This window comes from Corvus hawaiiensis, chromosome 29 (genome assembly GCF_020740725.1).
Source record: "Corvus hawaiiensis isolate bCorHaw1 chromosome 29, bCorHaw1.pri.cur, whole genome shotgun sequence".
NCBI classification, from domain to species: domain Eukaryota; kingdom Metazoa; phylum Chordata; class Aves; order Passeriformes; family Corvidae; genus Corvus; species Corvus hawaiiensis.
In genome coordinates, this window is record NC_063241.1 from 2,648,156 (window position 1) to 2,671,810 (window position 23,655).

At 53.3% G+C, this 23,655-nt stretch overlaps 3 protein-coding genes across 17 annotated transcripts; 1 reads left to right on the forward strand and 2 right to left on the reverse strand.

Moving 5' to 3' along the window:
• Positions 1–1,509: 1,509 nt before the first annotated feature.
• LOC125318379 (keratin-associated protein 4-12-like) lies at positions 1,510–3,833 on the reverse strand. Of its 2 annotated transcripts, XM_048289033.1 has the most exons (3): positions 3,727–3,833; positions 2,089–2,369; positions 1,510–2,052 (listed from the first exon to the last, which is right to left on the reverse strand). In XM_048289033.1, exons 2-3 carry the CDS (start codon positions 2,323–2,325, stop codon positions 1,858–1,860), a joined length of 432 nt encoding a protein of 143 aa, XP_048144990.1. In that variant the 5' UTR covers positions 2,326–2,369; positions 3,727–3,833; the 3' UTR covers positions 1,510–1,857. The 2 variants fall into 2 exon arrangements, with proteins under 2 accessions (XP_048144990.1, XP_048144989.1); XM_048289032.1 differs by having other exon boundaries at positions 1,510–2,369.
• A 4,839-nt stretch (positions 3,834–8,672) lies between these two features.
• On the reverse strand, positions 8,673–13,446 carry LOC125318378 (zonadhesin-like). Of its 14 annotated transcripts, XM_048289027.1 has the most exons (4): positions 13,292–13,446; positions 10,449–12,488; positions 10,359–10,403; positions 8,673–10,223 (listed from the first exon to the last, which is right to left on the reverse strand). In XM_048289027.1, exons 2-4 carry the CDS (start codon positions 12,465–12,467, stop codon positions 8,982–8,984), a joined length of 3,306 nt encoding a protein of 1,101 aa, XP_048144984.1. In that variant the 5' UTR covers positions 12,468–12,488; positions 13,292–13,446; the 3' UTR covers positions 8,673–8,981. The 14 variants fall into 14 exon arrangements, with proteins under 14 accessions (XP_048144984.1, XP_048144983.1, XP_048144979.1 ...); XM_048289026.1 differs by having other exon boundaries at positions 8,673–11,355; positions 11,533–12,488; positions 13,292–13,445; XM_048289022.1 differs by having other exon boundaries at positions 8,673–11,265; positions 11,356–12,488; positions 13,292–13,445.
• A 1,674-nt stretch (positions 13,447–15,120) lies between these two features.
• LOC125318380 lies at positions 15,121–17,247 on the forward strand. The gene is made up of 2 exons (XM_048289035.1): positions 15,121–15,788; positions 16,291–17,247. The coding sequence occupies exon 2, from the start codon at positions 16,308–16,310 to the stop codon at positions 17,025–17,027; it is 720 nt and encodes a 239-aa protein (XP_048144992.1). The 5' UTR covers positions 15,121–15,788; positions 16,291–16,307; the 3' UTR covers positions 17,028–17,247.
• Positions 17,248–23,655: the final 6,408 nt, after the last annotated feature.

The following is a 23,655-nucleotide window of genomic DNA, read 5'->3' on the forward strand; positions in this document are numbered from 1 at the left end:
TCGGATCATCCACATCACCCCCTGATTTTCCAGGCTCCTCCACCTCGGCCCTGATTAAATATCCCTAATTCTTTGCAAATATCCTGGGAATTCCAGCAATTCCCGGCGCTGACCACAGCTGCATTGGAGAGCCGTGTGTCAACAACTTTTCCTCCTGGCGCAGGAAGCGGCGGGAGCACAGCAGGTCCCTCCTGCCACTTCCTCTGGATTTTCCAGGTGCTCCCATGATCCCCGTTCCCAGGGAGAGCAGGGGAAATTCCAGGTGATGGATCGGGATGAAGGGGCTCCAAAATCAGGTGACTCATGGATCGCAGGAGCTCCACGTGGTTCCTGACTTAAACCTTTGCCAGGCCTTCACGAGGCCACGGAAGTGGCACCGCAGAGCTTGGATCCCCAAAGGTTTGGGTTCCTCGGGAGGAATTCGAGATGCAAATTCCTCCATTCCCCATTGTTTTCCTGGGAATATCCAGTCCAGGTGTGTTCAGGTGTAGGGGTTGGTTTTTTCCCCACGATTCCTGACTAAAAGCCTTTTTCCCCCATTTCCTTGCTGTCACCTTTTCCACGCCCCCATGAGGACACAAAAGTGGCATCTCCCAGGCACTCCTGAGGCATAGCTTGGATCCCCAAAGGTTTGGGTTCCTCGGGAGGAACCCGAGGTGCAAATTCCTCATTTCCCCATCGTTTTTCCGGGAATTTCCGCTCCTGCTCTCCGCAGGCGAGCTCAGGTGTTTGCCTTCCCCATTCTTTGCCTCCCCTGATCCCCGTCTGAGGGTGTCACCTCCCGGTGTCACCTCCTGGTGTCGACAGCAAGGGACACAAAGAGGAACCTGCTCCTCGCCTCCCCACCTGCACATTACAAAGGCGATTTGGAAACAACGTTGGCACACACCTGAGCGTAAAGATCTCCCTTTTCTTCTCCAGATTAGATGCTCCCCACCCTTCCCATAATGAGGGGGTAGGTGGGGAGCAATTTCAGCATTCCCAGACATGGAAATGGGGCGGCCAGAACGGAGCCAGAGATGAAGAAAGCCACAAGTGCAAGCTGGGACACAGCGGGAGCTTTATCACAGAAATTTGGGGGGGTTTTATGGGTTTAACTCCCTCCAGACAACGGGGTTGCCTTCAGCTTTGAATTTATCCCAAATAAAGATGTATTTGTATTTATTTAAAATGTTATTGGGCTTTTCAGATGTTCAATTCCTTCTGCATTAATTTAAGGCTTTCTTCCACTTAAATTCACCTTTTAACGGTTTCTAGGATTTGCCTCCAAAATCCCAGGCTGTGAAGACCAAAATTCTGCCTGAAAATCAAATTTCTATCAATATTTTCAGAGGTGTCTCAGAATAGAATTGACCAATGATGATTTCCTTCTAGAATTGCTCCGTATCAAAATCCTTTTTACTTCAGGCACAAAACCTTCCCCAACCACTTTTGCAAATGGAATTTAAGGAAGATATTTTGGGGTCTGAAGACGTGGAAAAGGGGAGAAGAAAGACAAAAGACACCTGGTGCCATCAACGGTCAATTTTTATTGCTGCATAGAGAATTTACAAGACGGAGAAGAGGCAAGAGGAAAAGGGAAGAGGAAAAGCGTCGACGTCTTCCACCACCAGCTGCTGACAGCACTTCCCGAGATTCCCAACGTTAAAATATCGGGAATGCCCACGGAAAAACGCCGGCGCAGCAGGAGAAGAAGTGAAAACACAGGAAACACTCAGAGAGAAAACATTTTCCAAGGCGAAGAAAACGTGGGATAATCACAAGAGGTCTCGTTGCGTTGCCGATGCGTCCGCGCCGTGTTTTCCATCCCGGACCCCGCGGATTCGACGGGTCACCGGGGTCAGGCCCAGATCAGGATCAGCAGGGGCGGGAGCAGACGGGCTCCAGGCACACGGCCTCGCACGACTCCACGCACTTGGTGCTGCACTCCTCGGTCTGGCACTGCTCCACGCACTTGGTGACGCATTGGGGGGCACAGGGCTCCGGGCACTGGGCGGGGCACTGGGCGGGGCACTGCGGGGCGCAGACGTCCACGCACTGCGGGGCGCAGACCTCGACGCACTGGGTGGCACAGGGCTTGGCGCAGACGTCCACGCACTGCGGGGCGCAGACGTCCACGCATTGCGGGGCGCAGCTGGTGGCGCACTGGGTGGCACAGGGCTCCACGCACTGGGTGGCACAGCTGGTGGCACAGCTGGTGGCGCAGGGGGCCTGGCAGACCTCGACGCACTTCGTGGCGCAGGGCTCCACGCACTTGGCGCACTTCTGCAGGCAGATGGGCGGCGGCAGGCAGGGCTGCTTGCACTGCTCGTAGTAGTACGACATCCTGGGGAGGCGCTGGGGCAGCGGGTAAGAGCTGGGAGAAGAAGCTGGGAAAAGACAAAAAAACAATCACGGGTGTCGGTGGGTGGTGATCGAGGCGCCGTTCGCGCCGTGAGGGCTCGGGGGGTTTGGTGTTCGGCGGAGGGAAGGAATGTTGGGAAAATCTGCCGGCGTCAAGGATTTCTGGATTCTGGAGTTGGAAGGGACCCACAAGGATCCTCGAGTCCAGCTCTTCAGGGAGCGGCGCCTACAGGGATCAAAGGCATGAGCTCGGTGTTGGGAGCACCGTGGGCTGGGCTGATCCCAGGGTGTTGATGGAATTAATGGTGCCAGAGGATCCCTTCCTTCATTGGGAGCCTCAAGCCATAAATCCTGAATTTTATGGGATTGCCCAGAGTTAAACTTTTTGGAAGCCATAACACGAAAATTCTTTATTTCCTTATTTTCTCAGCTGTCCCGGGGCTTATCTCTTCCTTATCAGATCCTCACACCCACCAGGACACGTCCCCCATGCTGGGAATTCCCAACCGCAAAGCCCAGAGGCCACAAATCCCACCATGGAATCATGGAATGGTTTGGGCTGGGAGGGATCTTCAAGATCATCTCGTTCCAACCCACTGCCACCAGACCAAGCTGCTCCAAGACCTGTCCAAACTGGCCTTGGACACTTTCAGGGATGGGGAATCCATGGAATAACCTGGGCCAGGGCCTCACCACCCTCACAGTTTCTTCCCAATATCCAATCTAAATTTCCCATATTTTACTCTCAATTCTTTCTCCCGTGTCCTGTCCCTGCAGTTCCTGAGGAAAAATCCCTCTCCAGCTTCCCTGGAGCCCCTGCAGATCCTGGATCTGAGGTCTCCACAGGCTGAACATTCCCAGCTCTCCCATCCTGAAGATCCTCGGGATCCTGGGACGTCACCGGAGTTGTCCCAGAATTAATGGGGCTCATCCTTCCACGGGGGAAGGGTTGGCCCAGAGGCTGCAGCTCCCATCTCCAGCTCATTTCCTCTCCTTGCCTTCTCCCAGAGGTCTCCCCTGGCTTTGCCCGCAGGAATCCTGCAGCTCCCTCCTTCTGGATAAACCTTCCTCCCACCCATCCGGTTTGAAGTCCCAGGAGCTCCTCCGTGGCATCCATTAATTTATTTCATTCCCAGCCTTAATGAGACAGGAACAAATTAACCAGGATGGAACAGGAGGGAGGAGAAGAGGCAGCCACAGTTCTGGAGGAGGTGACTTTTCCAAGCTGCTCCAGGCAGAGCCGACTCTAAATAAAATCCCCAATTCCAGGACAAATCCCAGAAGAGAAGCACGGGAGCCAAGCTCTCCCGTGACGAGGAATGAACTCTTTTTTCCACAAGATATCCTGATAAAGATTCCCTGATCAAGCCAAGGAGGACTTACCGGGTCACCGGTCCTGGCGAGCGACGGAGAAGCCAAAGGAACTGGCGAGAGCCTCCAAATCCAAACCTTTTATACCACCGGAGTGGCGTCAGCTCCGGAAATGCGGGAGCCCAGGGGGATGGACAACTGACCACAAACTGCCCCAGCAGGCTCCACCTCCACATGCTTGGCATGTTTGTTTGCATCCTAATTTTTGGTGGAAGCCCTCTTCCAGGAAAGCAGGTGATGCTGAGCCGGCCCCGCTCCCATCCCGGTCATGCGGTTCCCAATGGGAATGGCGGAGTCATCACAAAAAAAAAAAAAGAAACCCAGCAGGTGCTGAATTAATTGGTTTTCAGAAAGGGATTTAACGAGCTGGGATGTTTCCATGGCCTTATTTCCATAAATGTCGGGGTGATAGCTGGGGTTTTTCCAACGTGGGATGGCTGTTATTAGGGAAGATGGATAATTAATTGGATTTGCTATGAGAAATACCCCGTCCTAATTCTCATGGAAAGACACAACCAATCCTCCAGCGCTCCCACAAAAGCTTGAGGTCCCTGTTTTCCTGATAAATTAAATTACTTCATTCATCCAACCCGTTTCTCTCTGGGAATTAACACCGTCCACGCTTGGGAATTCCAATGGGGACACGACTCCAGTTCCTTTGAGGACATTTTCAAGCCATTCCAGGCTCATTTTAAAGACAATTTTCCCTCCCAGGCAAGTGCAGAAAGCTCCACTTTAAGTGAGATTTAGGCCCAGGATACAATTTTTATTGAAGTTTTGCCTATTATGGAAAATCCTTGTTTCTCCCAGATATTCCAATCCCAGAGGTGGGAACGTGACCATCACAGAAATGCTAAATAGGGAAAAAACCCCCAAACCCAAGGAAGCCAGCATGAGCAGCACGTCCTGTTTACACCCCAAAGCCGGAGTCTCCCAGAGAATTCCGGGCATCAGCACCGGCTCCTTCCCAGTGTTTACGCCGGGAATTCCAGCCGGAGCTGACGGATCTCCACGGTTTTTGCCACCTCATGGGTGGCTCAGCTTTTCCACAGGCTCAGCTCCTCACGTGCAGCTTCTCCCCCTGCTCCGGAGGCTCCGCTGCCCTGGAGGCTTTTCCGAGGATAAATTGGGACTTGCCGAGTGTGGTTTGCTCGTCTTAAACACCTCCTTTGCCACGGGAGGAGAAACTGCACCCAGCAGACCTCGGATTTGGGAGCTGAATTTTTTGGCAGATGAATCCCTCCTCATTTTCTCCTCCTGGAGATGCTGGGAGTGGGAATTCATCCCCAGAGCAGCTTCCAACCCTTATCTTCCCGAGGAGTATCCCACATTCTGGTTGGAAGAGCTCCTTATTATCTCCTCAGGCTCCGGGCTCACCTCAAAACCATCTCTGAGAACCGGTCCTGCACCTCCCTTTCTACCCTGAGTTATTTTACACCCGGTTGTTACCTTTGATTAGAGAGAAATTGGGGCCTTCCAAAAGTGGGCATTTCGGGAGACGTAAATGGATCCGCGCTTCCAACACGTGGGAACGTCACGGGGTTGGATTGTTATCCCTAATTACTCTCATTTGGGAATCTCCATTACGTTTATGGGCAATTGGAGTCATTGGAGTCGTCACGTTGGTGTCGGTGAGTCAGGACCCGGCAGCCACGTCCTTTGGTGGCTCCCGTGACTCGTCCCAGAGTGGGTCGGGTGTTCCAGAGGGAATTCCATGAGGGCAGTGCCCCCCATTCCAAGTGTCCGGTCCCGTCTTGTGCTGAAAGGCCAAAGATTTTGCAGGATCCCAAAATTCCTGAGGTTGGGAAAGATCTCCCAGAGCATCGAGTCCAAGCTGTGTCTGGTCTCCACCTGGACACCCAGACCAACATCCCGGGATCCCTCGGACACCTCCAGGGATCCCTCGGACACCTCCAGGGATGGCCATTCCAACCCTCCCTGGGCAGCCCCTCCCAAGGCCCGGCCACCCTTTCCAGGAGGGATTTTCCCAAATATCCACCCTGAGCCTCCCCTGGCACAGCTCGAGGCCATTCCCTCTTGTGCTGGCCCCGTTCCCTGCGATCAGATCCCAAATCCCCCCTGGAAGAGCCCCAAATTCCCTCTGGATCCCCCTTTTCTCTGGGATGAGCCCCCCCAGCTCCCTCAGGACTCTCCATTCCCTTCTCCTGCTGCTCCAGCTCCGTTCCCATCCCTGGCCCCGCTCCAGCTCCTCCAGGTCCCTCTTTCCAGGTCTGGAACGGGGTCGAGGTCCAACCCCTCCAATCCCGTGCAGGATTCCCATTTTCCTGAGCAAGAAGAGGAATTTTTTTCCTGTGTGTTTCTGAATGATTCCCGCAGAAATCAGGGATTCTCCCCATTTCCCTGCCCAAACCCTCCACACCTGGTCACAGTTAAACCTCCCGGGCCTTCATCAGACCCAACTTTCCTCTCTCCTCATTCCCGCAAGGTCCCGGGGAAGGTGGGAGGCTCCAAGCCCGAACCCAGGGCAGCTTCCAGGTGGCTCCAGGAATCCTGGAATTGCTGGGATGCCAGGAGGATGAGTGGAGGGGACAATTACGCCTCACATGGACACGAGCAGCTCCTTCAGTCCGTGCCCGAGGGACAATTCGGATCCAGCCATGATATCATCGCTTCTGGGGCCCGGAGGAACCCAAATCCCACCGTCCCGGCCTCTTTTCCTGTTTACTCCGGAAGGTGAGCGCTCAGCGAAGAATGACAACGAGCACCCAAGTCATTAAATCTGGGAATTAAATCTGGGAAGGAGGAATTGGCTGCGGTTACAGGGAAAAAAAAATTCCTCACCGCTTTTATCTCTTTGCCTTCGTGCTGCTGCAGGTGTTCGCTTGGATTGCCTCAAGTTTTCCAGGAAAAATCTCTGGATTTCCTCTGGAAATGTTCTTTTTTAATTTTAGTGGATAAAATTGTTTTGATCCCCAAGGGAATTTTAGAGCTGGGAGAATTCATCTGACAGAGGAACCAGGGGGATTCTACACCATTTTCTTACAGTGAGCAGCAATTTTCTGCCTGTTTCTAATCTCACGGGTGTAGAATAAACACCCGGGTGCTCAGGGAGGAAGATTTCCTGGGTTTTTTTTTATTTTTCCTACAGCACCGCCTGGAAATGATGTTTCTGCTCTCTGCTGCTCGGAGGCGATTTCAAATCTGAATTTTATGCACACGTGAAGGATTAAATATCCTGCCAGCACCACACCAGAATGGAAAAATCTGATCCAAAAGCCATTTTGTTTTCCACCTATAATTTATTTCCCAGAATACTGGGGGCTTTGGGAGCAGGAGCGAAAGAAATCGTTGCTTGCAGGGAATTTTAATGAATTCTAAAGGAATTTTGGAGTCAAATTCAACCCCACAGAGAGCTTTTGTGCCCCAGCCTGCTGGGAGAGGAGGAACCGGAGGAGCTGCGAGGGCGGAGCTCGCAGGTTGTCACCGACCTCGGGGGCATCTCCAGAGGAGCCGGTGGCTGCTCCCAGACGGTCCCGCCCCGTCTGCCGCCGCCCCCGCTCCTCCCGCCCGCATTCCAAGCGGGATTTGCTCCAACAAACCCTCCCCGGGCCCGGCTCCCCGCTGGAAACCCGCGGAGCGCAGCCCTGGGAGTCCCCGGGGCCCGGCCGGAGTCCCGCGTGAAGGATTTGGGGATTTGGGGATTTGGGGCTGAGGAGGGAGCGATGGGAGCTCTGGGGGAGCGCTTGGAAAAGTCCCCGGTTTTGGGGTTTCCAGGTCTTTTTGCAGCCCGTGGGAATGAGCTGGGATGTCAGATATTGATCTGGGATATCAGATACTGAGCTGGGATGTCAGACATTGAGCTGGGATATCAGATATTGATCTGGGATGTCAGATATTGATCTGGGATGTCAGACATTGATGTGGGATATCAGACATGGATCTGGGATGTCAGACATGGATCTGGGATATCAGATATTGATCTGGGATATCAGACATTGAGCTGGGATATCAGATATTGATCTATCACACACTGATGTGGGATATCAGATATTGATGTGGGATATCAGACATTGAGCTGGGATATCATTCATGGATCTGGGATGTCAGATATTGAGCTGGGATATCAAATATTGATCTGGGATGTCAGACATTGATCTGGGATATCAGACATGGATCTGGGATATCAGACATTGATCTGGGATGTCAGATATTGATCTGGAATATCAGACATTGATCTGGGATGTCAGACATTGATCTGGGATGTCAGATATTGATCTGGGATGTCAGATATTGATCTGGGATATCGGACATTGAGCTGGGATGTCAGATATTGATCTGGGATGTCAGATATTGATGTGGGATATCAGACATTGATCTGGGATGTCAGACATTGATCTGGGATGTCAGATATTGATCTGGGATATCAGACATTGATCTGGGATGTCAGATATTGATCTGGGATATCGGACATTGAGCTGGGATATCAGACATTGAGATGGGATATCAGATATTGATCTGGGATGTCAGATATTGATGTGGGATATCAGACATTGAGCTGGGATGTCAGACATTGATCTGGGATATCAGATATTGATCTGGGATATCAGACATTGATCTGGGATATCAGGCCAGTGTCAGGATTGAAGCAATGGCTGGAGCTGCGCCAGGGGCTGGGAATTGGGGTGGATTTTGGGAAAAGGTTCTTCCCACCGGAGTGTGGGAGTGCTGAGCAAGCTCCCCAGGGAACGGTCATGATCCCAAACCTGCCAGAGCTCCAGGACAACACTCCCAGGGACAGGGTGGGATTTTGGGGTGTCTTGGGCGGGGCCAGGAGTTGGGTTTGATGACCCCTGTGTGTCCTTTCCAGCTCAGAGCATTCCATGATTCCATCAGACCTTCCCAAGCATTCTCGGGGCTGCCACTTTACAAAAATCGGGATTTTAGGGAAGAAATTAAAAGGATAAAGGGCGAGAAGTGAAGGAGATGCACGAGGCCAATGCCAAGATCGTTTCTTTTATTACTTCAGACATGGAAAGGAAAAGATCACAAGGAAGAACAAAGAGGGAAATTCCTCTCTCCACATTTCCAGTGCGAGGAGGAACTGCGGAATCTTTCTCCCAGGGAACATTCCCGGGGGCACAAAATCGCTCGGTTACATCCCGCGAGGAAAGGCGCTTTCTTGAGGTAAAACCAGCAGGAACGGTGCAGAACACGAGGAAAAAAGAGGATTTACTCTTCCTTTGGAGATTCCACAGGGAAACCCCCACAGGGAGCAGGGCCTCCTTAGGATCCCACCCCGGAGCCCCTCAGGGAGCCCGGAATTTCGGGCAGCGGACACCGGCGCAGGAAACGGAGCAGCGCTGGCCACACACCGGGCAGGTCTGGGTGACACAGGTGGTGGGACAGGAGTCCGCACACCTGGTGACAGCCTGGACACCCCCGCGGCACTGCGGGGCACAGGGGGTGGCACAGCAGGGATCCGCGCACGGAGGGGCACAGCTGGGGACGCAGCAGGGGGCTTGGCAGGTGGTGGCACGGGTGGTCACTCCCTGGCAGCAGGGGTCTTGGCACGTGGTCACTCCCTGGCAGCAGGGGGCTTGGCACGTGGTGGTGCAGGTGGTCACTCCCTGGCAGCAGGGGTCTTGGCAGGTGGTCACTCCCTGGCAGCAGGGGTCTTGGCACGTGGTGGTGCAGGTGGTCACTCCCTGGCAACAGGGGTCTTGGCAGGTGGTCACTCCCTGGCAGCAGGGGTCTTGGCACATGGTGGTGCAGGTGGTCACTCCCTGGCAGCAGGGGTCTTGGCACGTGGTGGTGCAGGTGGTCACTCCCTGGCAGCAGGGATCCACACATCTGGTGGCACATCTGGTGGCACAACATGGATCTTGGCACGTGGTGATGCACTTTGTCACCTCCTGGCAGCAGGGATCCACACACCTGGTGGTGCACTTGGTGACCTCCTGGCAGCATGGGTCAACACATCTGGTGGCACATCTGGTGGCACAACACGGATCTTGGCACGTGGTGATGCACTTGGTAACCTCCTGACAGCAGGGATCCACACACCTGGTGGTGCACTTGGTCACCTCCTGGCAGCAGGGATCTTGGCACGTGCTGATGCGCTTGGTCACTCCCTGGCAACACGGATCCACACACCTGGTGGCACATCTGGTGACACAGCAGGGATTCTGGCACGTGGTGACACACTTGGTGACTTCCTGACAACACGGATCCACACACGTGGTGACCTCCTGGCAGCAGGGATCCACACATCTGGTGGTACATTTGGTGACCTCCTGGCAGCAGGGATCCACACATCTGGTGGTACATTTGGTGACCTCCTGGCAGCAGGGATCCACACATCTGGTGGTACATTTGGTGACCTCCTGGCAGCAGGGATCCACACATCTGGTGGTACATTTGGTGACCTCCTGGCAGCAGGGATCCTGGCACGTGGTGACACACTTGGTGACTTCCTGACAACACGGATCCACACACGTGGTGACTTCCCGGCAGCAGGGATCAACACATCTGGTTCTGCACTTGGTGACCTCCTGACAACACGGATCCACACACTTGGTGATGCACTTGGTGACCTCCCGGCAGCAGGGGTCTTGGCATGTGGTGACACACTTGGTCACTTCCTGACAACATGGATCCACACACTTGGTGACACACTTGGTGACCTCCCGACAGCAGGGATCAACACATCTGGTTCTGCACTTGGTGACCTCCCTGCAGCAGGGATCCACACATCTGGTGGTACATTTGGTGACCTCCCGGCAGCAGGGATCCTGGCACGTGGTGACACACTTGGTGACCTCCCGACAACATGGATCCACACACGTGGTGATGTACTTGGTGACCTCTTGACAACAGGGATCCACACACCTGGTCACACAACGCGGGTCTTGGCACGTGGCAGAGCACTTGGACACTTTCTTGTAACACGGATCCACACACCTGGTGCTGCACTTGGTCCCCTTCTTGGAACAGGGATCCCCACATCTGGTGCTGGACTTGGCCCCTTTCCTGCACCACGGAATCACCCACGGGCTGCTCCACTTGGTCACTTTCTTGCAGCAGGGGTCGTAACACGGCGTGAGGCACTTGGCGGCTTTCTTGCCACACGGATTCACACAGACGGTCGTGTACTTGGTCACCTCCTGACAGCACGGATCCACACACGTGGTTACACGCTTGGTCACCTCCTGACAGCACGGATCCACACACGTGGTGACACACTTGGTGACCTCCTGACAGCACGGATCCACACACGTGGTTACACGCTTGGTGACCTCCTGACAGCACGGATCCACACACGTGGTGACACACTTGGTGACCTCCTGACAGCACGGATCCACACACGTGGTTACACGCTTGGTCACCTCCTGACAGCACGGATCCACACACGTGGTGACACACTTGGTGACCTCCTGACAGCACGGATCCACACACGTGGTGACACACTTGGTGACCTCCTGACAGCACGGATCCACACACGTGGTTACACGCTTGGTCACCTCCTGACAGCACGGATCCACACACGTGGTTACACGCTTGGTCACCTCCTGACAGCACGGATCCACACACGTGGTGACACACTTGGTGACCTCCTGACAGCACGGATCCACACACGTGGTGACACACTTGGTCACCTCCTGACAGCATGGATCCACACATGTGGTGCACGTGGTCACTTCCTTGCAGCAGGGATCTTGGCATGTGGTGGAGCACTTGGTGACCTCCTTACAACATGGATCCACACACGTGGTCGAGCACTTGGTGACCTCCTTGCAGCACGGGTCCACACACGTGGTGGTGCACGTGGTCACTTCCTTGCAGCAGGGATCTTGACATGTGGTGACACACTTGGTGACCTCCTTGCAGCACGGATCCACACATGTGGTGACGCACTTGGTGACCTCCTTACAACATGGATCCACACATGTGGTGACGCACTTGGTGACCTCCTTACAACATGGATCCACACACGTGGTGGTGCACTTGGTCACCTCTTTACAACAGGGATCAACACATGTCCTGGTGCACGTGGTCACTTCCTTGCAGCAGGGATCTTGGCATGTGGTGACACACTTGGTGACCTCCTGGCAGCAGGGATCAACACATGTTGTGGTGCACTTGGTCACCTCCTTACAACATGGATCCACACACGTGGTGGTGCACTTGGTGACCTCTTGACAACACGGATCCTGGCACGTGGTGGTGCACGTGGTGGTGCACGTGGTGGTGCACGTGGTGACTCCCTTACAACACGGATCTTGGCACGTGGTGACACATTTGGTGACCTCCTGGCAACATGGATCCACACACGTCGTGGTGCACTTGGTGACCTCCTGACCGCACGGATCTTGGCACGTGGTTGTGCGCTTGCTGACCTCCTGACCACACGCATCCTGGCAGGTTGTGGAGCACTTGGCCACCTCCTGGCTGCAGGAACCCCGGCTCGTGGTGCTGCACTCGGTCACCCGGCAGCAGCAGCAGCAGGGGTTGCCACACGTGCCCCTGGCCACCCCCTGGCAGCGTGGGGGGACGCACGTGGTGGCCACGAGGCTGCACGGATCGGCACAGCCGGCGGCCGCGCCCAGGCCCCCCAGGCTGACATAGGTGGTGGTGCCGGGGTAGCAGCCGGGGCTCACGCGCGGAGGGAGGCACTGGAAGCTGCCGCTGGTGCCGCAGGGATCCAGGCTGGACCTCACGGGGAAGCTTCTCACCAGGACGGCGGGAGGGGGGATGCAGATCTGGCTCAGCGGGCAACCGGTCGGGCGGCGCATTTTTGGGGGGAAGGGGGGAGGCTGGAAAGAGGGATAAAATTGAAAAGGTGTGAAAACCCAGACATTCCGGGCTGTTTTATACACGAAATTAAATTAGTCTTTTTCCACAGAACCCCGAACCAGGAAAACAGCCGTGGCGAGGAAGTGACTCCACGTGGAAGCATTTCAGGCAAATTTGTGGCTATTTTCAACCAACTTCCTCTGAAAACAGGAAGGAAAAATTATTTGGGCTCCTTTAGGTTTCCTGGAGGGTCTGAAGCCTCCACCTGCCCACAGCTCCCCTCAGTTTGAGATGGATCTTTGCCAATCCTTCTCTAATTTCACCCAAAAAGGCTTCAGCTTGCCCTGCCCTCATCCAGAGGACACCAGTGGAGGCTCCGTGCTGGAAAACCTCCCCAAGGAAAGGCTCTGCCGCGGTTGCTTTTCCCACAAAATCCGCCCGGCTCTTCCCACCCAGGTTTTTCCTTCCAGGCACGGCCTTCCCTGGCAGCCTGAAAGTCTCCACTCCTTATCTCCCCTCCCACTTCTCCCCTTTGAAGTCCCAACCTGGGACTTTTGATCTCTCCCAACGCCAACAATTCCCTGGGTGAAACAGGGGAGCAAAGTCAGTGAGGAGAGAGAGAATTTGGTCCTCCTTGATGGAGAAAGAGCAAAACCCACAGCAAATAAACCCCAGAGAAGACGGAACTAAAACTTGGGGAATCCCAACCCCGAATATCCCCATGCAGAAGCACTTTAAAGTCTCTGAATTTGCTTCTGCAAGGCTTCAAAATGAAATAAACCCAACCACGAGGTGACTTCCCGGGAAACCGAGCCGGACTTACCCAATTCTCCACCAGCAAGCACCAAATGAAACCAGAAATGGCTTGAGGAGCAGGACAATAGGAATCCTTTTATAGGATTTCGGAGTCGGTGGCTCCGGAAGTGAGACACCTCAGGGGTATGGAAATCAAATATTTAATAATCCAGACCTGCTCCACTCCAATTACTTCGCTCGCCATTATAATTTTTAATGTCGCCGAGGTGGGACATGAGACTCTATGACTACGAGGAATTCCCCATCCACGTATTTCCTACGGACTGGGAAATGCGGAGCGGATGAGCCAGCCTGGAAATAATCCCCCTCGGGATTAAACTCTGGAAAAAAAAAAGCTGCTTTGGTGCATTTCCTTGCAGAGCTCAGGAGTGGAGGCGGGATGGGACTCTGGAAGGGGCTCACAATATTCCTTCTGCAGGGAATTTTATTCCTCATAATCTGGTCATGGTTTTCCCTCGATCCAGCTTGCTCTGGGGACCTCTGGGAGGAGCCTCTCCATGAATATTTTGGACGGCTCAAAGCGGCCCCAGGATCATCCCCAAGTCTTTTCCAGGGTGGGCGAATCCTTCAACATCTCCCAATCCACCTTTTCCTCAAGGTCCCTGGAACACCTGGGTGGCTTCGGTTGGTCTTGAGCTCTGGGACCCGAATCGGATGCAGCTCCAGATGTGGTGCAGGGATCCCTCGGACACCTCCAGGGATGGCCACCCCAACGCTCCCTGGGCAGCCCCTCCCAAGGCCTGGCCGCCCTTTCCAGGAGGGATTTTCCCAAATATCCACCCTGAGCCTCCCCTGGCACAGCTCGAGGCCGTTCCCTCTTGTGCTGGCCCCGTTCCCTGCGATCAGATCCCAAATCCCCCCTGGAAGAGCCCCAAATTCCCTCTGGATCCCCCTTCTCTCTGGGATGAGCCCCCCCAGCTCCCTCAGGACTCTCCATTCCCTTCTCCTGCTGCTCCGGCCCCGTTCCCATCCCTGGCCCCGCTCCAGCCCCCCAGACCAGGCACGATTCCCTCTTTCCATGATTGTCCAGAACTGGGCCCAGCCCTGGACATTCCCCTCCCCAGTGCCCAGGGGACAATCCCTGCCCTGGTCCCCGCTGGTCAGTTTTGCCACAATTCTTTGATTTTTTTATTAATACAAATTGGATTTGTTTGATTTGTTGGCATTTTGGCCGTTGTGCTCCGGGAAACCTCCCCATTTTGAGGTTCTCCAGGATCTTCCGGGACCTCTCCCGTGTGTCCCAACTCCACCAGGTGACACCAAGGGCGATGAAGGATGAACTCTTTGATCACAGTGGCCTTCAGGCTGATTTTTGTGCCCATTTCTGGTGCCAGGAGGTCACACCCTGACCAAGAAAGTGACAAACTTCACGCGGCCGTCGCAGCTCGGAGACGCCGTTTTCTCCCCGCGGAAAAGTTGTCCCTGCCTGGAAAAGAAGGAAGAGAGCCCCAACCAGTTCCCGTGAGACATCAAAGAGTCTGGAATTCCTCCTCTGCTCGCTGCCACCCCGCCCGGAGTCAGCCGGTGACACAACCAGGGACAGGAGTGACTCGCACCGGAGGCGAGGCCGTTTTCCACCCAGAGACCAAGGGCAGGTTTGGGCTCTTCTTCCTCCAAATTTGAGTATCCAGTGTGGGGATTTGTGGTTATTTCCTGGAAATCAACAAATTTGGGATTCGTGACCTCTTGGGTTGGGAGTTTGCTGCTGATCACAGGAAAGATTTCCTCCTTTTCTTGCTTTTCTGTTTAAACTGCCCAAAAAGAGCTTTTCTTGCTCAAATCTGATCTCAGCCAAATGATTCCAATGATTTCCCAACGTTTTTTGGGGGGGCGGAATGGCGACAGATTTGATTCACGTTCTCAGGTTTATGCATTTCAAGCTGGGTAGAATTCAGCTGGTTTTGGGTAAAATGAGGGGAAAAGGGTGGTGGTCACTCCTCCGGTCACCTGCCTGCTCTTCACTCATCCCTCACGAGGACAACGCCACCGTCACGACAACGGAGACGGGATTTGAGTCAGAACTTCGGAAAACATCACGAGACGAGCGGTGACGGAAGAGTTTCCAGCAGCTCCGTGAAAAAAAAACAGGACAGAAAAAGGTCAGGTGTGGCTAAAAATAAACGAATTCCCCAAATCCCACATCCCATCCTGCCCCTAATGGACCTCGTGAGGTGTTGGGCTGGAGGATGTTGGAGCATCCCAAAAACCTGCCCCGTGACCGGGTGATTACTGAAGAGCCGGCCCGGAATCCACTCATTTCCCAAATTCCTCCCTGGCGTCTGCGGGGCCACGTGAATTCCCGAGCTCCAGGTCCGGCTCCAGCCACGGAAATAGGCGTTTTCCATTAAAAATAATTAGGCAAATCACCCCTGGCGGGGCAGAGGCGGAGCGAGGCCGTGGGGAGCTCTGGGGTGCCTGGGGCTCCCCGGCTCCGGAGGCCCGGGAACACACCAGGCACATCCCGGGATTACTCGGCCACGTCTGCGCTGCTGATCCCGGCCCAGGTGAGTCTCCCTGGGATCCTACAAATCCTGGTGTTTGTTTTCTGGAATAGATTCCAGGGGAAGCTGGAAAAGGGGGATTTACGGCTCTCAATTTCCTCGGGGATAAAGGTTTCAAAGGGTAAAAATCTTCCGTCGTGCTGGCTCGGCTGTCATTCCAGAATTCCCATGGACCCTCTGGAAAATTCCTGTTGTCCCAGCACTGGGTTTAGAGGGATAAAACCCCATCCTGCCAGGAGATCCAGGACCCATTCCAAACAACTGGAAAAGGGAAAAACAACTGGAGAAGGGGAGGGAGCTGCTTGGAATTGATGAACCCGAAAACGTGAATCAAAGCTGTTGCTATCCCAAAAAAAATGCTGGCAAATTGTTGGAATTGTTTGGCTGAGAGCAGATTTTAATAAGAAAAGCTGCGTTTGGGACTTTGAAGAGGAAAGAGAAGAACTGAGGAATGTTTTCCTGGTTTTTTAGGGCATTAGGTGTGAAATTGTTCTTTTTCTTCCAGGTCTCTGTGGCAGAGAGATGAATTCCCAGTGCCCGCCCTGTTCCTGCCTGGAAGAGGCCGCCCAGAGCAATCCCTGCTCTCCCTGTGCCGTGGAGCAGAATTCCCAGGCGGATCCCTGCCCATGCCAGGATGTTTGTCCCTCCTGTCTCTGTGACCCTCCTCAGATCCCGCTCGGGGTCACCTCCCCGTCCCTCCCCACAGACTCTGGGACTTGCGCGGAAGCCGATCCCGTGAAAACCCTGAGCTCGGGAGAGGAACCCTTCACCATCGAGACCCCCGGGATGTGCGTGATGACGTTCCCGCTCCAGAAATCCATCCTGACCGTGGAGCTGTGCTCCATGGACACCCCGGAGACCTTCCCGCTGTGCCAGGAGGAGCGTTGTGTCACCGAAACAGCCGGGACCTGCCTGGAAAACCTGGAAAAGCTCTCCCAGGAGCTCCCCGTCGCAGCTCTGGAGCCCTGCACCCTCGAGGTGCTGGAGTTGGGCGCGGAGGAGCCCTGCCAGGCTCAGGGAGCGATCCTGGGGGATCCCTGCGCATCCCAAAGCGGGATTTCCAGGGATCCATGTGCATCCACGGGGCCGTGCCAGTCCCAGGGACTTGAGGACGCCGGAGATCCCAAGGACAGCAGATCCCAAACGTCCCCACGGACCCCGTTCCGCCTCAACTCCTGCACTTCCAGCATCGTGGAGCGCTGCCTTTCCCGCTGCCAGAGCTGGTTCCGGGGCAAGAAATAGGATTGGGATCGGTGGGAAAAAGGAAAGGGGGTCCCGGCCCTGCTCGGGTGAGTCTCAGCTTCCCACAAAAGTTACAAAAGAGAGGAAATTGCTTCATGTGAAATAAAAAAAACCCCAAAAAGCTGCTTTTCAATCAATCATCTCTTAATTACTCTCTCATTTTCATTGCCTAACGAGAAGTGCAATAAATAATGGGAAAAGATTCCCGGTGGGAATTGCAGCCAGGGCCCTGTTTCGTCACCTGCTGCCTTTTGGCTTCCCACGGACGAACGAGGAGGTTCAGAGCCCGCCTTCCTCCAGCTACGGCTTTGTTGTTCCGTGCTTTATCCTCCTTCCCAATGGCTTTTCCCATTAAAATGATGGGAATACTGAGGAAAGCAAATTTTCCTCGGAAATAGAACTCAAGGAGCTCCTTCCCCACAGAGGAGGATTTTTTTAGGGAATTCTGAGCTGGATCTGAGTTTGGGGAGCACCAGCAGCACCTCAGGGCTGGCGCTGCTCCTTTTGGGGATTTTTTGGGAAGCTCATCCTGGAGCCAGAATCCAGCCTGGAATCCACATTTTCCTGGGATGAGTCCCCAGCTCCAGACACTCCTCCAGGCATGGAGAATTCCAGTTAAACCAGTGGCTCCCACTGTTCCAAAGGCTCAGAACCCCTCAGAACCCCCAGGGGAGGTGGATTTTGTCCGGGGGCTCCGTTGGGAGCTCCAAAATCCAGAAGGAATGGATAAGAAACTTCTGGGAATGTTTGGGAAGTGTCAGAGCCCATCCCAGCTCCCATCCCGGTGTCACCAGCCAGAAATGCCGCTGGAAAACTGGGCAGGCCACTGGGAGAACTGGTAGGGCCTGGATTCCACAGTCCCCTGTGTCCAGCAGGGGAGAGCTGCTCCCTCCTTCCTGCCCCAGCGGCTTCATCCAGGTCTGTCCTGGTTTCCATGGAATTAGGAGAGATTCCGCGTTTTCCTGAACCGCTGTGATAAATCTGCTTCCGAAGGGAAGGTCGGGATTTGAGAGCAGGAACGGGGAGTCCTTAAGTTTTGGGAAATCTGGGCTAAAGATGAAAAGAAATCCAGCTGGGGACTTGGATGGGAAACTCCCGAAAAATGGGGTTAAAACATCCCGAGGAATTGAGGGAAAAGATCCCGAGGAATTGGGGGAAAAGATCCCGAGGAATTGGGGGAAAGATCCCAAGGAATTGGGGGAAAAGATCCCGAGGAATTGGGGGAAAAGATCCCAAGGAATTGAGGGAAAAGATCCCGAGGAATTGAGGGAAAAGATCCCGAGGAATTGAGGGAAAAGATCCCGAGGAATTGGGGGAAAAGATCCCAAGGAATTGGGGGAAAGATCCCGAGGAACTGGGGGAAAGATCCCGAGGAATTGGGGGAAAAGATCCCAAGGAATTGGGGGAAAAGATCCCGAGGAATTGGGGGAAAGATCCCGAGGAATTGGGGGAAAAGATCCCAAGGAATTGAGGGAAAAGATCCCAAGGAATTGGGGGAAAGATCCCGAGGAATTGGGGGAAAAGATTCCGAGGAATTGGGGGAAAAGATCCCGAGGAATTGGGGGAAAAGATCCCGAGGAATCGGGATTCAAACCTCCCGAGGAATCGGGATTCAAACCTCCCGAGGAATGGGAAAATGATCAAAAGGGAGCACGGAAAAATCCTGCCCTCGCCAGGAGGATCGGGGAAGGATCGGGATAATCCAAGGGATCTGTGAGTTTGGGGATCGGAACACACGGAAAGGGTTTAATTAATTCCTCCCTAATTATCATTCATGATCCTTGGATTTATTAAAAGCGTCTCAAAGCAAGGAAAGGATCCTCAAAAGCCTCGCTGGGAGCCGGGATAGGATTCCCTGATGTGAATTGTGGGATTATTCAAATCCGGAGAATTCGAGGGGAGCCCCGGAATTCAATTATCCCGGCAGGAATATGCAAAATAGCCTCATTAACATGGAAAAAAAAGCGGGATTAGGGGAATTTTTGACACTTCTTAACATCACCGGGAATTAGGGACAGCGGGAAAAGCTCGGGGAAAAAAGGAAGGATTTTATTCCAATTATTTAATTCCTGATAATCCCGGAGATGGGGGCATGAAACTCCCTGCGGAATGGGAAAGTTTGGGAATCTGCGTCGGGATGAGGCAAAAAGAGGAAGAAAAGGCGGAATTTGGGGTGAATTCCCGCAGCTCTCAGCAGGGAAGAGGGGAGGAAACGGGGAAAAATGGCAAAGGAATGTTGGGAAAGGGAAAACATGGATAAAACCTGCAAAAATAGGGATAAAACTGGCGCTAATATGGATAAAACGGTCAAAAAACATGGTTAAAAGCTGTAATAATAAAAAATAAAAACCCCCAAAAGAAAATTTTTTAAAAAAAGAATAAAATATTTAAAAATCTATAAAATCTATAAAATCTATAGAATTTATAAACTATATTAAATATTAAAAATATATTAAAAATAAAATACATAAAATACATAAAACATAAATATATATAAAAAATAAATATATAAAATATATAAAATATATAAATATATAAAATATATAAATATATAAAATATATTAAAATATAAATATACAAAACATATAACATCTATTTAATATATTAAATAGATTAAATAGATTAGATATATTAAATAGTAAAAAAATATAAAATCGACCTTCCTGAGCCATTTAGGGCTGGGGGGGCGCTCCCAGTTCTCCCAGTGGCTCCCAGTCCAGCGACCCCACCCAGGGCAGTGGGAGCCGCTCGAGGAATTCCAGCCCTTTTCCCCCGCCTGCCTCAGTTCCCCCGCGTGCTGAAGGGGTGGCGGCAGCTCCCCCGGCCCCATCCCAAATCCCAAATCCCAAATCCGCGCGTGGGCTCCGGGACATTCCCGGGGATGCCAGTCCCGCTCCCGGTGCCACTTGGTGGCACTGTGGGAGAAGATTTCGCTGCTCGATGCCGGATCCAGGAGAATTCCAGGAGCCTCCGGGTTGGGAAAGAGCTCCAGGATCAGCGAGTCCAAGCTGGGATCGATCCCCCCTTGGTCACCCAGAGGAACCTTCAGGGATCCCTCCAAGGATCCTCCAGGGATGGCCGCTCCAACCCTCCCTGGGCAGCCCCTCCCAAGGCCTGGCCGCCCTTTCCAGGAGGGATTTTCCCAAATATCCACCCTGAGCCTCCCCTGGCACAGCTCGAGGCCGTTCCCTCTTGTGCTGGCCCCGTTCCCTGCGATCAGATCCCAAATCCCCCCTGGAAGAGCCCCAAATTCCCGCTGGATCTCCCTTTTCTCTGGGATGAGCCCCCCCAGCTCCCTCAGGACTCTCCATTCCCTTCTCCTGCTGCTCCAGCCCCGCTCCCATCCCTGGCCCCGCTCCAGCCCCCCGGACCAGGCACGGTTCCCATCCCAACATCCTCATTCCTCTCCCTTTGTTTCCTCTCCCTTCCCACCCTCCTCTCACCAAACCCGTTCCCAGCCCCGGGCGTGGCTCCGGCATCGCCTGAACCCCAATCCCAGGGTGGTAAAAATACCCCAAAATAACCAAAATAACCTTTCCTGCCCCATTCCTGCCAGAGGCGTCCATGGGCAGGGCCGGCTGTGAAGGATCAGGAATTAATTCCAGAGAAATTCCTCATTAACGAGAAAGGCAAACACCCTCACGGGGAACAATTCCTTCCCAATATCCCACCTCAATTTGCCACCATTCCCTGGGCTGCTTTGGATGGGATATTTGGGATAAATCCTTCCCTGGCCCAGGTGATTCCATGGATTCCCCATCCCTGGGACAGTCCCAGGCCAGGCTGGAGCCCCCTGGGATGGTGGCAGGTGTCCCTTGGACTTTTAAGGATCTTCAAGGTCCTTCCAACCCAAACCATTCCAGGATTCCCTGGGCTGCTTTGGATGGGATATTTGGGATAAATCCTTCCCCGGCCCAGGTGATTCCATGGATTCCCCATCCCTGGGACAGTCCCAGGCCAGGTTGGAGCCACCTGGGACAGGAGAAGTTGTCCCACCCTCGGTTCAGCTCGGCCTGTCCAGGTCCTGGGACACTTTTCCAGCCGGGACGTGGATCAATGCCAGGGGATGGGCAGTGGGATGAGGTCAGCGGGGCTCATGACGGGGTTGGGACCACCAGGACTCCTCATCCCGCACGGAGAGCGCTGCTCATCCTGTTTGTCCCCATCCCGATGCCTCTCTTGTCCCCTATCAGCGCCGTCGGGGCCTGACCGACGTCCCCACGCCTCGCCTGAGGTCGGTGACACGCAGGACACGGAGCCCTCGGTGGCACATCCGACGTCACCCTCGGAGACGGCCCCGAATCCCACAACTGCCTCAGCGCTGAATCAGAAACCCCAAACCAGAAACCGGCCCCGGAGCTCCCGTCATCCCAAAAGGATTTGGGGTTCCAAGCGTGCCGCTGTCAAAATTCCCTGGATGGGGCCCAAAGGGGTGGAATTTCGGAGCAGGGATGAGTTCGGAGGGGTCTCGGCTGTGGACGCGCGAGGGGAGGGTCGGGAATTCCATCATCCCCTGCCTTGTTTCACCTAAAATATTCCTCAAAGCGTTTCTGGATGTTTTCCAGAAAATTCGAGAGTTTTCCAGGAAATTCCATTAAAAACCATCTCGGTTTGAGGTTGGTCCAATGGGATTTTGCTTTGTACCAGCATCAGTTTGGTTATCCCAGACAGAGATGGGAATGGGCACGGATTTGGGGAGGAATCATGGAATTCTGGACTGGTTTGGGTTGGAAGGGACGTCAAAAACTTCCACTTCCATGAGCAGGGACACCTCCCACCATCCCAGGTGGCTCCACGCTGGCCTGGAGGACACTTCCAGGGACGGGGAATCCATGGAATAACCCGGGCCAGGCCCTCACAGGGAGCAATTCCTTCCCAAAATCCCACCCAAATTCCCCTTCTGTCACCCTGACCCCATTCCCTGTGTCCTGTCCCTGCAGTTCCTCAGGAAAAGTCCCTCTCCAGCTTCTCGGAGCCCCTGAAGATCCTGGAGGTGCTGTGGGGTCTCAACATTCCCAACATTCCCAGCCTGGATCCATAGGGAAGCTTCTCCAGCCCCTTGGATGCACTTTATGGCCTCCTCTGGCCTTGCTCCAACAATGCCACATCCCTTTTATTTTGGGGACACCAGAACCGGGCACAGAATTCCCGGTGGGATCCCACCAGAGCAGAGCAGAGGGGGAGAATCCCCTTCCTCACCCTCCTGCCCAAGTTCCTTTGGATCCATCCCAAAGGACGGGGGGGATTCTGCTCATGGGGACTCAGGAAAAGCTTTTTTGGGGAAAACCCAGCTGGAAAAGGGGGTTCAGTTCTGCCAGGACGTGCCAGGAGCCTCGTCCTGGGAGTGTCAGCAAATCCCAGGAAAGCTCTCCCGAGGTGAGGGACCTTTTCCAAGGAGGATTCCCGAGGCTCCCGCACGGCCCCGGCCCTTGGGGTGGGGACTCCAGACAGTTACAGGCCACCAAACCCCCCCTCATTTGCATAATCACCCCAAATCCACCCCAAAATTACAGCGTCCCAAGGGTGTCATTATCACCCAGGTGGGGCCTAATTTGCACCCGGCGTAATTTAATCCCCCCAAAAAAAAAAAAAAAAAGCCCGAAAATGAATGTTGGGGAGCATCCCTGGGCTGAGTGTCCCCAGGGTGTCACCAGCCGTAATTAATTGGGCTCCTACACCCAGGATGAGCCACTCTCCGAAGGCTGCGGGACGAGTTCCTGCTCCGTGATGGCCCCGTCACCTCGTCCCCCCTCCAAGCCCCAAAATCCAGGCTCTGGAATATTCCTGATTTCCTCCAAGTGCTGCAAGAGTTCCTGGGGAAGAAAGGAATCGTTCATTAATTTGCTGTTGGAAGATTCAATTAAAAAAAAAAGAGGAAGATTGGGAGGTAATTACAGCCCGAGGGCAGCCGAAGGAAATCCAACATTAATCGACCTCTCAGCAGAGGCTTCTGCTTTTATTTTTAATTAAAATCAAGGAAAGTTGAAATTAAAATTGCCCAATTAATATTGGAAGTTCCATCATGATTTTTCTCAATGAAAAAGGCATGAATTAATTAAAATTTCCTTGTTCAAAAATCCCTTGAAAAATTCATTTCATCATTTGAAAATGGTTGGGGTTAGTTTGTTTATTCGTACTTGGATAATATGGCCAAAAGTCTCATTAATAAGAAGCAAAAATAAGAATAAAACTCTACAAGGATGTCCCACGAACACAAAATCAGGAGGATTTGGGCATCTCACCCAGATTTTAGTGCCGAAATCTTTTTCCCTTTGCCTGATCCAAACCCCAGCGACCTCAGGCTCGAAATTCCAAAGGAAATGCACAAAAAAAGAGACAAAAATCCTCTGTGGACCAAAATTGTGGGACCAATTTTGTGGATCATAAAGATCTCGGCTGACCCCGATCTGCTCATCCTGAGCTCTGTTACCATCAGCACTTAAATTTTCATTTTAATGTATTGAATTCATTAATTTGATTTGTTTGATTCATTTAATTTAATTGTTTTCATTTCATTAATTTCATTAATTTAATGTAAATATGAATCCCTATTTTTATGTGGCTTCGCGTGCATTAACGACACAAAATCCCACCCACCACACAAATATTTACATTCAACTCCACCCTC

Bases quoted from the DNA above. Each gene is read 5' to 3' on its own strand.
- LOC125318379 (XM_048289032.1), bottom strand. From the start codon at position 2,325: ATGTCGTACTACTACGAGCAGTGCAAGCAGCCCTGCCTGCCGCCGCCC.
- LOC125318378 (XM_048289017.1), bottom strand. From the start codon at position 12,467: ATGCGCCGCCCGACCGGTTGCCCGCTGAGCCAGATCTGCATCCCCCCT.
- LOC125318380 (XM_048289035.1), top strand. From the start codon at position 16,308: ATGAATTCCCAGTGCCCGCCCTGTTCCTGCCTGGAAGAGGCCGCCCAG.